This window comes from Lithobates pipiens, unplaced genomic scaffold (genome assembly GCF_037356315.1).
Source record: "Lithobates pipiens isolate NorthernLeopardFrog02 unplaced genomic scaffold, aLitPip1_a1.2 Scaffold_1, whole genome shotgun sequence".
Taxonomy (NCBI): Eukaryota; Metazoa; Chordata; class Amphibia; order Anura; family Ranidae; genus Lithobates; species Lithobates pipiens.
Genome location: NW_027507685.1, coordinates 153,954,134 through 153,968,281, shown reverse-complemented (window position 1 = coordinate 153,968,281; position 14,148 = coordinate 153,954,134). Strand labels below are relative to the sequence as shown.

General features: G+C 42.1%; 1 protein-coding gene across 4 annotated transcripts in view; it reads right to left on the bottom strand.

The window, feature by feature from the left end:
* Positions 1–10,105: 10,105 nt before the first annotated feature.
* Positions 10,106–14,148, bottom strand: part of AK1 (adenylate kinase 1) — a 131,771-nt gene continuing 127,728 nt past the window's right edge. For all 4 annotated transcript variants that reach the window (XM_077478710.1, XM_077478711.1, XM_077478713.1 and 1 more), the window contains 2 exons: positions 11,943–12,134; positions 10,106–10,480 (listed from right to left, as the gene is read on the bottom strand). In XM_077478710.1, the coding sequence (XP_077334836.1) occupies positions 10,412–10,480; positions 11,943–12,134 (261 nt within the window). In that variant the 3' untranslated portion in view covers positions 10,106–10,411. The remainder of the gene's footprint in view (positions 10,481–11,942; positions 12,135–14,148) is intronic.

The window sequence follows — 14,148 nt, the reverse complement described above, 5'->3', positions numbered from 1 at the left end:
TATACATTGGCCCAAACTGAATACATTTGGATTTTATATATATATATATATATATATATATATATATATATATATATATATATATATATATATATATATTGGATTTGTATTATAGCAGAAAGTAAAAAATATTTTTTTTTTTCAAAATTATTTTTTATGTTTATAGCACAAAAAATAACCACAGAGGTGATTAAATGCCACCAAAAGAAAGCTCTATTTGTGGAGAAAAAAAGACATCAATTTTATTTGGGTACATTGTCACACAACCGTGCAATTTTTTCTGTTAAAGCGACGCAGTGCCGTATTGCAAAAAAATGGCCTGGTCAGGAAGGGGGTAAAGTGGTTAATCCTCCTGCTGCTAGCATTAGTAAATAAATAGGAACGTATATTATATTTTACTTGTTTTAAACTTTTTTTTTTTTTTTTTTACATTTCTTCAGTTACTTACTGGTTTCCTGCCTAGGCAAATAATGTCATACATTCCATGACCATTTAGGAAGGGAGGAGAGGAGGGGGGGTTTCTCAGCTATGCACACTTTCCTGCATGCATGCCTGAACTAAGGGCAGATGGATTCCAGGAAGTAAATGCTACTTAAATCATTTGTCCTTATTTAAGATGGCCACAGCCAGAAATGCTAGAGGGTGTTTTTCGAAGTGATTTCGCAAGAAAACAAAGCACCGAGACATGGATAGGTGTGGAAGTTTGCTTTGAATATTAAAAATGAATTAAATATTGCTTTTGGTTTGTGGTGCTCAGATGCAGTGAAGATCTGCTTTAAGGCAGCCTATTGAAATTAATAGGCTAACCAACACATACAGTATCTCACAAAAGTGAGTAAACCCCTCACATTTTTGTAAATATTTTATTATATCTTTTCATGTGACAACACTGCAGAAATGACACTTTGCTACAATGTAAAGTAGTGAGTGTACAGCTTTTAAGTGAAAATGTCCAAATTGGGGCCAATTAGCCATTTTCACTCCCCGGTGTCATGTGACTCATTGTTACAAGGTCTCAGGTGTGAATGGGGAGCAGGTGTGTTAAATTTGGTGTTATCGCTCTCACTCTTTCATACTGGTCACTGGAAGTTCAACATGGCCCCTCATTGCAAAGAACTCTGAGGATCTGAAAAAAAGAATTGTTGCTCTACATAAAGATGGCCTAGGCTATAAGAAGATTGCCAAGACCCTGAAACTGAGCTGCAGCACAGTAAGACCATACAGCTGTTTAACAGGACAGGTTCTATTTGGAACAGGCTTTGCCATGGTCGACCAAAGAAGTTGAGGTCACGTGCTCACCGTCATATTCAGAGGTTGTCTTTGAGAAATAGACTTATGAGTGCTGCCAGCATTGCTGCAGAGGTTGAAGGGGTGGGGGGTCAGCTTGTCAGTGCTCAGACCATACGCCGCACACTGCATCAAATTGGTCTGCATGGCTGTCTCCCTAGAAGGAAGCCTCTTCTTAAGATGATGCACAAGAAAGCCTGCAAACAGTTTGCTGAAGACAAGCAGACTAAGGACATGGATTACTGGAACCATGTCCTGTGGTCTGATGAGACCAAGAAAAACCTATTTGGTTCAGATGGTGTCAAGCGTGTGTGGTGGCAACCAGGTGAGGAGTACAAAGACAAGTGTGTTTTACTTACAGTCAAGCATGTTGGTGGGAATGTCATGGTCTAGGGCTGCATGAGTGCTGCCGCCACTGGGGAGATATAGTTCATTGAGGGAAACATGAATGCCAGCATGTACTGTGACATACTGAAGCAGAGAATGATCCCCTCCCTTCGGAGACTGGGCCGCAGGGCAGTATTCCAACTTGATAACCACCCTAAACACACCTCAAAGACGACCACTGCCTTGCTAAAGAAGCTGAGGGTAAAAGTGATGGACTGACCAAGTATGTCTCCAGACCTAAACCCTATTGAGCATCTGTTGGGCATCCTCAAATGGAAGGATGGAGGATAGCAAGGTCTCTAACATCCACCAGCTCTGTGATGTCGTCATGGAGGAGTGGAAGAGGACTCCAGTGGCAACCTGTGAAGCTCTGGTGAACTCCATGCCCAAGAGGCAGTGCTGGAAAATAGTGGTGGCCATACAAAATGTGGCCCAATTTGGACATTTTCACTTAGGGGTGTACTCGCTTTTGTTGCCAGCGGTTTAGACATTAATGGCTGTGTGTTGCGTTATTTTGAGGGAACAGCAAATTGACACTGTTATACAAGCTGTACACTCACTACTTTACATTGTAGCAAAGTGTTATTTCTTCAGTTTTGTCATATGAAAAGATATAATATATTTACAAAAATGTGAGGGTTGTATTCACTTTTGTGAGATACTGTATCTATGTACAAAAAAAATGAATTTTTTTATTTATTTTTTCTCACACCGCGCACTGCAATTCAACATAAAGTAGTGTGTAAGTCTGCCTTGTGGTATTCTACAATGTATGCTTGTCGGAGTGCTGCTTTAGTTCTTCGGGGTGCCATTGAGAAATTGAGATTTGCCATGCTTTGCAGTAATCAGCATGTGAACTCATATGTTACCGCAGTGCACTGCAATGGAGAAGTGAAAATGGGCCCTACAGCTGAACTCATTGCAGATACAAAAGCACAGCATTCATTAATAAATCAATAAATGTGTGCTTTGAATTGACTTGGATCAAAATTGAGCTGGTTCAGCAGAGACCAACCGAATTTCGATCCATCGGTCATTCCTGTTCCAAAATCCAAGTCGCTCTAAGACCCCTTTTACATGGGCTTTCCCGATCAGGTCCACCTCTGTGTTTCAGGCAGGCCTGATCAGAGCCTCCATTCACTCCTATGGGGCAGTGGATGTCAGCGGTGACATGTACACTGCTATCTGATCCGATCTCTCTGTGAAATCCAGATGGATGGAGGTCCTATTTTTCATCCATCTAGCAGATCGGATTGGATAAAAATGGACATGCAGTCCGTTTTCATCCGACCTCCCCATAGAGGAGAATTGGGCTCTGACAGGTCTGTGTCTGCTACACTGAGCGGAGACGGACCTGTCATCCGCCTGCTTAGTGGATCGATCCTCCATGCCCTAATGATCAACTAATCTCGAGCTGAATTGCTGGAAATATTACTACGATCAGCTCTGCAGCCAATTGGATGCAGCGCTGATAGGTGTATTCTGACAGAAGAGGAGCCCCCGCTGTCAGAATGCAATGACACAGCAGGGAGGATTCCTCCATCCACCTCACTTGATGAAGAAATATTTTCAATCGGCCTGGGTGAATGGCCAGCCTTAAGCCAGGTACACACTATTAGTTATTTTTTTTTCTCTGTTCAAATAACTATCAGCTCCAGTCGGAGCCGCTGTACTAACTATCAGAAGTTAGTACAGCAATCTGCTTCGCTGAGCTGTTGTGTTCTGACTGGGTGACCCCCTCCCCCCCCCGTCCGCCAGAACACTCCGATGATCTGATCAGTGCTCTCAGCCAGTCAATTTTGTTGGAGTATAATAAGCAGCTTGCTGATAGGTAGATAGAAATATTAACCTTCTATGAGGATGTGAGTTGCCATCTAGATAAAGGATGGCCCGTAGACGTGGTGTACCTGGATTTTGCAAAAGCATTTGACACAGTTCCCCATAAACATTTACTGTACAAAATAAGGTCCGCTGGCCTGGACCATAGGGTGAGTACATGGATTGAAAACTGGCTACAAGGGTGAGTTCAGAGGGTGGTGATAAATAGGGAATACTTGGAATGGTCAGAGGTGGGTAGTGGGGTCCCCCAGGGTTCTGTGCACGACCTGGGTGATGGGGTAAGCAGTTCAATCTCTGTATTTGCGGATGATACTAAGCTAAGCAGGGCAATAACTTCTCCGCGGGATGTGGAAACCTTGCAAAAAGATCTGAAGAAATGAATGGGGTGGGCAACTACATGGCAAATGAGGTTCAATGGAGAAAAATTTAAAATAATGCATTTGGGTGGCAAAAATATGAATGCGATCTATACAGGGGGGGAAAACCTCTGGGGGAATCTATAATGGAAAAGGACTGGTGGGTCCTAGTAGATGATAGGCTCAGCAATGGCATGCAATGCCAAGCTGCTGCTAACAAAGCAAACAGAATATTGGCATGCATTAAAAAGGGGATCAACTCCAGAGATAAAACGATAATTCTCCAATTCTACAAGACTCTGGTCCGGCCGCACCTGGAGTATGCTGTCCAGTTCTGGGCACCAGTCCTCAGGAAGTATGTACTGGAAATGGAGCGAGTACAGAGAAGGGCAACAAAGCTAATAAAGGGTCTGGAGGATATTAGTTCTGAGGAAAGGTTGCAAGCACTGAACTTATTCTCTCTGGAGAAGAGATGCTTGAGAGGGGATATAATTACAATATACAAATACCGTACTGGTGACCCCACAATAGGGAGAAAACTTTTTCGTGGAAGGGAGTTTAACAAGACTCATGGCCACGCATTAAAATTAGAAGAAAAGAGGTTTAACCTTAAACTACGTAAAAGGTTATTTATTGTAAGAGCAGCAAGGATGTGGAATTCCCTTCCACAGTCGGTGGTCTCAGTGGGGAGCATCGATTCGGTAGTATCAAGAAACTATTAGATACGCACCTGAACAACCGCAACATACAGGGATATACAATGTAATACTGACATATAATCACACACATGGTTTGGACTTGATGGACTTGTGTCATTTTTCGACCTCGCCTACTATGTAACTATGTAGAGAGAGTGGAGTGCCATAGAGATGAGCATATGAGTCTGCTCCCTTGACTGTCCAGTCACATGTTGAATACTGGGGAGAACTGTAAATAAAAGTGAATCTGCAGCAGAGAAAGATTAATTCCCATTAACTACCAGGCAGGACTGTGCAATGTGGCAAAGTTGTGTAAATTTCAAGACTGGATGGACATAAATACAAATCTTATACAGCATATGCATTTCATGTGTGTATTTAGCTGATTACGTGGAGTTCAGCTTGGAGGGCACAATGATACTTGTGTGTTGTGGCTATGTGTGCTAAAATGCACACATTAATGCGATACCAGAACACATGGCAACATACCTGTGCTGGTCAGTGTGAAGGGGCACAAATGCATGGCTAGATGAATTGTGGTGTGGGGGAATGCAAGTTGCCTGCACAGAGCCCTCAATCTGAAATACTGAACATCTTTGGAATGAACTGGAACACCAATTGTGAGTCTGGTCTTATCCATTATCAGTACCTGACCTCACAAATCCTCCTTTGGCCAAATGGGCACAAGCTCCAAACAGACACAATCTAAAATCTTGTGAAAACAGTCGCCAGAAGAGTAAAGGCAGTTATAGTCTGCATTAAAATCAATTTTAGTGTACTATTTAAAATATTGGTTTCAGAAAAATAAATATTGTGCTGTGTTAAAAATTGCTAGGGCAATGATCTCACATGGGGGGGAGGGGGGTTAAAAATACCGATCTCCGGCCCCCTCTTGACATCATTGCCATAATAAGCCATTCTGTTGGGTGTTTCTGCTTCTAGGATACATTGGTCCAACACACAAACCTATACGTAGTTTGGCATCTCTGGGAGCAATCCTAGGAAAAAACCTCCAGAGTTCAGCACCACTTCTGTACCATCAGCATATCTAACACCAAAACTCTTTTTTGTTTAATTGCATAAAGCAGAGAAAGTTTGAACCCGTCAGTTTTATTGTTGTCTTTGTCCCTTATTGGGAGATTCACTCTTTCTATTTGATTTGTTTTGGTGGCCTCCGGGTTGCCAAAACAGAGTAAATGTCTGAGCGAGCACATCTGTTCAATGATAATGGTCTATAAGAGGGGATTTATTTCTCTTTGGAGAGATTTTCTTTCACTTCCTGTTGTGTCTATGGGGCAGGAAGTAAAGAAAATCCCTATAATAGTTTACACATATTTTTTAACGCAGTACTGAAAAGAAGCTAGTGTATCGCAAATTAAAATGTTCTGCTCTAAGTCATGCCCTACAGTACAGAATTTAGATACCCACAAACAAGGCTATCTGTATAATTTAAAGGGTTAGTTCACCTTTACCAAAACCAAAATAAACTGCAGAAAAGTGGCATCTGTAGATAAAAACTGCGAAGCCCTGGGTAACGTTGAATAATGCCCTTGCTATAGATGTAGGCCATTTACATACCTCCTAAAGCCTGACTGAAATACTCCCAGGACCTTGCTAGGACGTTCCTACATGAGACCTAGTCATTACTGCTAACCTTCTCCATCACAGGCGTGAGCTCTCAAACGCCAAGCTCACATCTACTGCATCAGGGGGGAGAGAGAGTATGTGAGGGGATTGAATCGGAGAAAAAACTCACTCCTTTGATGAAGGAGGAGAAAAGTAACAACTAGGCCTCACTTGGCAACATCCTGAAACTATTCAATCAAGCTTTGAGAGGTAATGGACTACAGCTATAGCGAGGGTATTATTCAACTTTTCTATTCAAGGGGTGCACAGTTTGTTTTTATCTACAGATGTCCCTTATCTGCATAGCCTTTTTTTTTGTAACGGTGAACCAACCCTTTAACTTGACAAATTTTTAGTTGGAAATCAGGTTTCAGAGCTAGGAACATGGGGTAATTACCATTTTCGTGGCAGGGAGCATTTTGCATGTTGGGAGGGTTTTAAACCTCTGTAGGTTTTTTTATGCACTTTATTAAGGAGATTTCATTTCCTGTTCTGTAGGCTCAATAGAAAGGAGACTGTAGCCTCAATAAGAAGGAGAAGATATCTTTACAAAGTGAGGGATATCCCTTTTTAGACAGTTGTCACAAGAACAAGATCTCTTCTATCACTGTTCTGGTGACAACTCTAATTTTTTTATTCCTCTCAGTTTCATTCCTGGCGACATGGGTGATCTAAGAGAGGGAAGCTTCCTTATGGCGCGTACACAAACGACCGGACTTTCTGTCTGAATGAACGCTGATGGACTTTTTGACGGAGTTCTGTTGAAACGGACTTGCCTACACACTATCACACCAAAGTCCCATCGTTTAACGCGATGACGTACGACGGGACTAGAAAAAGGAAGTTCAATAGCCAGGAGCCAATAGCTGCCCTTGCGTCGTCGTTGGTCCGTTGGACCTGCATACAGATGAGCGTTTTTTTTGATAGGAACTGGTTCCGGCGGATAGATTTGAAACATGTTCTATTTCTAAAGTCTGTCAGATTTTTTCGACCCGAAAAGGCCAGATGCAGCCTACACACGATCGAATTGTCTGACAGATTCGTTCCGTCAGAACTTTTCTGTCAAAGTTCGGTTGTGTGTATGCGGCTTAATAGATTGAAATAGATATCTGACAATGGTTCTAACCCCTTCCCACTCTATCCAGGCTGGGGAAAGACTAATGGGAGTCAGTGCTGTATAGCACAACATTGGCCTTTGCAGTGATGTCTCTAGTTAAAGGGTTAGTTCACCCTTTTCACAAAACATGGAAATGTGAACGAACTCACAGCACCCTCTCTGCACTCCTGGTCTCCACTGCATTTACCTCCTTGGATGATTATCTTTTATTGCCCATGTTAGCTGATGCAGCGGTCTGGGTATTTTAAAGCTGCACTCTTCTGCGCCCTTTTTTCTTCTGGGATGCCATCCTAGATCAAAGAGGGCTCAGAGAGATTCATGTCACATGCTGGTGTTGACCAATGCCCATTCATCATTGTAGACAGTATGATGCCACACAGACTCTGGGCAGAAATGCCCAGACTACTACACCAGCTGGCAGGGGCAGCAGAAGATAATCATCAAGCAAGTGCGGCAAAGAGGGGGGCTGTGGGGAGAGTGTTGTGAGTTAGATGATCTTTCCATGTTTTGTAAAAAGGTGAACTAAACCAACATATTCACAAAAGAGCATGTGTAAATATTTTAACACCTCTGATAGTTGTTCATTTGTGCCCCACGTTCATTTAGCTGACTAAGCATTTGATAAACATTAAGATAAAACCTGAGAAATATGGAATAGCTTCATTCTGTACGTATTAGGTTTCTAATTTGTGGGTTACATAAGCCTATTTTCAGCAAAAGGTAGGACTACCCAAAAATGGTGTACTGGTGGGTTGCGTTGGCTCCAGGATTCAGATTTCAGATATGTCTTATTTGTTGAGATATGCCATAACCCTGACTCTATTGCTTTCTACCTCGGAGTTTTGGGTGTTCTCACTGACCGCTGCTCCTCCTGTTACTTTCTTAAAAATAGGAAATAAACCCTCATGATGGTCACAGGAGGTGTACCTACCCAGGAATTCAAGTGCAAAGATCTCACCAATAGAATCCCTAAGCCCTTGTACAAACGGTCGGAGATTCAGACGGAATGTGTCCTATCGGACCGTTTTGTCGGATATTCCGACTGTGTGTGGTCTCCATCAGACTGTTTCCGTCGGAATATCCGACGGACCAACTTTTCCAACTTGCCGGTAAAATTTTCCGACAAAATGCTCCGATCGGACATACTCCGATCATGTGTAGCCTACTCCGATGGACAAAGTGCCAAGCATGCTCAGATCAAATTCCTAGACCAAAGCTATTGGCTACTAGCCTGAACGTAGTCCCGTCGTAACGAAATAACGTCATCACGTTATGTACAATCGGATTTTCTGACAACTTTGTCCGACTGTATGTATGCAACATCACTTCTGGACCTCTTCCGGAATCAATCCGTCAGAATTACTCCGACGGATTTGCTTGTCGGAATCTCCGGCCGTGTGTACAAGGGATAAGACATCCATAACATTGGCAATTGGTTTGACTCTCCAGGTTCTCTCAAGAACTGAAATATAAGTTTTAAGTGAACTGACCTTTTAAGCCACTTTTAGCACAAAGACAACTGAATGGATTACGGCAACCTATTAACACCTGTTTTTGTTGTTTAATGTATTTAATTGAAACTTTTGGAGGTATGTGGTCATATCTGTTTTTGTAGAGCATAAACCCTTAATCTAACACCACTGTTCATATTGAATGCAGCAGGGTTGAAGTGCTGTGACCTTAGGCTGGCCATAAATTTAGTAAATGTAGGCTGGTTCCACCAACAGGTGCAATTCGAGCTGTAGGTGGCCCTGTCAGCCCTGTTCGCACACTCCAGGGGCTGACATCCTTAGATCCAAGAATTGTATGAGCTGGGCTAAAATCGGTCAGTAGAACAGGGGCTATATATAAAAATATGGAGCCACTGTTCAGGTATTCTGACAGCCATGGGTGGCACCTGTCAGAAAATAATAGCTGGCAAGGGAATTTCCTCCAGCCTCATCGTTTGGAATGGCCGGGGGAACCAAGTGATTTTTTTTTTATTGCATGTTTTGTTATTAAGATCTCAGTAAACATGAGATTTTCTTTTTGGTGTGCTGGGCAACAAGTGTTATCTCTCTTCTGCCCATGGGGCTGAACAAGTCTTGCAGTGTATAGCCAACTTTAGTGGTAAAATTCCCTAAGAGAAAAACAACCCATTCAACCAACTGGTGTCCACCTCAAACTACAATATCAGCTTCTGGGTTGACTTATATTTTTTAAACTTTGCCAAATATTAAAAAAATCATTTCTAAGTTCAAAATGATTAAGATATGGGTCTAATCATTGACCTGCAACCTATTCAATAACCCAACAATGAATTAACCCATACAGCAAACATAATCAACATTTGGCAACATGTGGGAGTTTAGGGGACTTTTCCCGTTCCAACATTCTTTTCAGACGCTTTGGATCACTTTCTGCTACAAAAATATGCGATAAATTCATATCGCATTGGACACCTCCCAGAAGACAAAGCAGCATCCGGTCTACCGCTCTTCCTTTTCACCGCCACCCACTGCGGCCTGTCCCTTCATATCAAGGTCAGAGGTGACCTTCCAGCTTTCTGCAAGGAGATTGCACGCTTCCAGAAGGAAACAGGCCGAATGCCAAGTGCAGCTTAACCCTTCAGCCGTATTCTTATGGTCCTGTCACCTTGACCATGTGAGTAGTTAAACAGCCACGCTTGGCCCCTGAGGTGATGCATATTTCAAACGATAATTTCCTGCACTGTGAACTGACGTCTCCAGCCGGACAGAGTGGAAAAACCAGGGAAGACAATAAAAAAATAGCAGCAAGGCAAGAGACCTCGCGTGTTTCCTTAGAATGGTTTACTGTTCAAGAAAACAGGAAGAGAGTGAGGATATCAACATTCTGAGGAGAGACAGAAGGGATCAGGGTTGAAGAACGCACCTTCCTACGGGAAGAAGGGCAAATTCCTTTAAGTCTCTAGAGGGGATGGTGTGATCACAGGCAGACAGAATGACACCCGGGCCGAGTTTGTTGTTCAAATTTTTTAAATATGTGCTGTATTATTTTTGGGGGAGGGGTGGGTTGAAGGCTAAGGCTGGAGCATGTTGTTTACACAGAAAAATAAGGCATTTTTTGTTCAGTTTTGCTGTTTATTTCAAGGCGTCAACAGCAGCGCTGACTTGTTTGAAGACTTCATCTACTGTTCCCTCTGCGTGGATCTGTGGAGGAGATAAACATATATCAATAGACTGGAACGCTTTGTGTGATTTCCAAAGCCATTTCCTGAACCTTTCCAGCCGGCACCATCCCTTTCTAGTCTTAGCCCCAAGCACTGATTTCAGTCAGTTATTCTATATAATGTCAAACATGAGACTAAAGCATATAAAATGTTGTATACATCTATTCTTTAAGCCCCCATTGCCGCTTGTTTCCCTAAACCTGACTACACTCAACAAGCAAAAACCCATACTAACTGTCCCTGTTCACACTTGTATGCTCAATCGCCCTACACGCTATAAAAAGTACATACTTTTTTTTTTTTTTTTTTTGCATCTTCAGGCATTTTTTCCCCCATAGACTTCAAAGCTTGTTTAAAAAAAAAAAAAAAGCTTCACAATCATTAGGATTACGTTTTGCTCAGGTGTATATGCAGGCGTATGCCATCTAGAGGTTGTGTACTAGAAGTGGCTATGGTCTAAAATTAAAGTGTATGTCAAGCCAAAAGCAACTGCCCCCCATTGGCCACCAGCACTGATCGGATGCTGATTTTCTAGCATGCCCGTTTGACAAAAAACCATAGAACAGACAGGACTCTTCCCGGTTGAGCTATTGTATTCTGACAGCAGGGACACTTCCTTTTATCAGCTATGTGAATGAGGCCCGACATTTAAAAAAAAAAAAAATTAAACGGATATGCCGGAAAGCGGTGCTTGGTTTTCGGGGTTCTGTACATGGCTAGGTTCCCAAAAAGTCTCACACATGTGGTGTCCCCGGACTCAGGAGAAGCAGCAGAATGTATTTTGGGGTGTAATTTCACCTTTGTGAAAAAAAAAAGTTTGTAATATTTCCGCAACTTGTAGCAAAATATAAAATATTCCATGGACTCAGCATGCCTCTCAGCAAATAGCTTGGGGTGTCTACTTTCCAAAATGGGGTAATTTGAGGGGGTTTTGTGCTATCATGGCATTCGAAACTGTGATGGGTAGTGAGGAGTGAAATCAAAAATTTACACCCTTGGAAATCCTGAAGGCGGTATTTTGGGACCCCGTAAGCGGCTAGGCTCCCAAAAAGTCCCACACATGTGGTGTCCCCGTACTCAGGAGAAGCAGCAGAATGCATTTTGGGGTGTAATTTGTGGGGAAAAAAAGTACAAACATTTTGTTTGGGTACGGCATTGCATGACCGCGCAATTACTATTTAAAGCAGCGCAGTGCCGAATTGTAAAAAGTGCTCTGGTCATTGAGCAGCCTAATCTTCTGAGGCTGAAGTGGTTAAACGCCCTGCTATTAAAAAAGGTCAGTGCACGTTTGGGTACTAATCCCTATTCAATGCAGTAGCGTATGTAAAATAAACCATACTGTTATTTTAAGGAATTGTTTAACAAAAAAATGAAAATAAATGGAGCCCTTCCACATATTGATATCTCCATTTGCCACAACCATGGCTGCTCTTCATCCATACCTTTCGTACAATGCCTCTTCCTTCATACAGAGCAATGACTGGCTCTGTGGCTTTGTAATATGTATCCAGTCTCTTCTTAATGGTCTCTTCGTTGTCATCTACCCGGCCGCTGGTCTCTCCGCGCTTCAATAACCGTTTCACCATTGTGTCTGCACCAGCGTCAATGTACAGAAGCAGTGAAGGTGCACCAATCTGCAGTGACAGACAATGGACACATTATGACCAGGATTACAATAATCTATAGTGATAAACAATGGATAGGTGATAGTATTGATTATAATAATCCAAAATGATACACCATTGACAGGTTATTGCTGAGAGTGTGATAATCTGTGGTGATACACAATGGACGCGTTATGGCTGGTATAATCTCAGAGTGATGGCTGAGACTATAATCATTTCTAGTGGTAAATTATAGAAAGGTTACGGCAGTGATTTTATTATTTTAAAGTGATTCACAATCAGCAGGTTATGGTATTGATTATAATAATCTAAAGTAATACACTATTACTTTTGTTAAAAAAAAAAAAAAGTAATACGCTATTTACAGGTTACAGCTGAGATTATCATAATCTGGATGAAATATGGCTGATATATAAAAAAATTAAAAATGAGAAAATAATCTATAGTGATAATTTTATAGAGATTCACAATGGACAGGTAGAGGTGGTGATTATATTAATCCATAATGATAAACAATGAACAGGTGATGGTTTATTATAATAATCTGTGATGATAGTAGTCATTTTAATAAACGTAATATAAAATGATCGGATTATAGCTGTTATTACGTTGTATAATATTCAATAGTTCTGAACAATGAACAGGTTATGGTAGTCATTATAATAATCTGTGGTGATACACAACAGACAGGCTATGGCTGGTAAACAAATAATCGATGTGATGCATGGTAGTAGTCACATTCCGATCCAAGCTATTTCTTTATTTCTATTGAGTGTCAGGAACATATTCCAGCATTTATAGCCACATATACTCCTTACCACTTTAATCCAATCATCATCATGGAATGTCAAGACAGATTTTGATTGTCCAAAAACTGTATGGGAGGTGTCGAAGTTTGTGGAAATGCCCTGTTTTGCAACAGGTGGCATGACTGAGCGTATGAATTCATGTTAAATCGCCAGGGCTGAGATGGTTAAAACTGCATGCTTATAATAACATCTCTATGGGGATGCTGGGTTTGTAAGCAGCTCATGTAACCCTAAAATGATTGTAAAGGCACAATTTATATTTTTTCAAAACAATAAGCATGTTATACTTACCTGCTTGGTGCCATGGTTTTGCACAGAGCAACCCCCCTACCGGCACTCCTGGACCCTTCGATCTGCCAAGTGCCCCTATAGCAAACTGCTTGCTATGGGGGCACTTGTGTGTGCTCATTCCTGAGCCGGCTGTAAGCACAGCTCATTCCCACTCCCTTGTCATTGGCTGTGATTGGCAGTAGTGGGAGGCAATGGCTTCCACTGCTGTGTCTGAGCCAATGAGGTGAGAAGTGGTGCTGGACCAAGCTCAGGCTCAGGTATATATCTGGGGGGGAGGGGCGGTGCTTGCAGAAGGTTTTTTACCTTCATGCATAGAATGCATGAAGGTAAAAAAAACAAAAAACTTTGCCTTTGAACCACTTAAGGCTAAAAAGCTGAACTGACTCCCTCGTTTGCACAATTGAGGGGGATGCAGGGATGCTCTCTGCTGTGTCATTGTATTCTGACAATGGGACCCCCCCACTGCAAAATCACACTGATTAATGCTACAGATGATTGGCTCCATGTGCTGATCAAAGCAAAATTTTCCAACAAGACAGTTCAGAACTCCATCAACAGACGGACTTCTCATGCATGGAAACAGCCATACATGGATCGAAATTTAGCTGGCTCAGCAGAGACCAGCTGAGATTCGAACCATGTATGGGCAGGCTGAATGTACCCAAGTTAATCGATCGATAAACTTGGGTACAACCACCCTATCGGATTTTACAAGCTATTATTGCTAGAGGCTGTTTCCCCTGCTGGGAGAACACAATGGTTCAGTCAGTGTTAATACCCCTGAGGAAGCCATGAATTGCCATGTGGCATAACACATAGGGGAGGGCCATTTGCCAGCACCACGCTCTGACACAGGACACGGAGGAGGAAACTCATCTTTAAGAGTGAACCACAAGATCCATCCTTTTAGTCTCCTGGGAGGG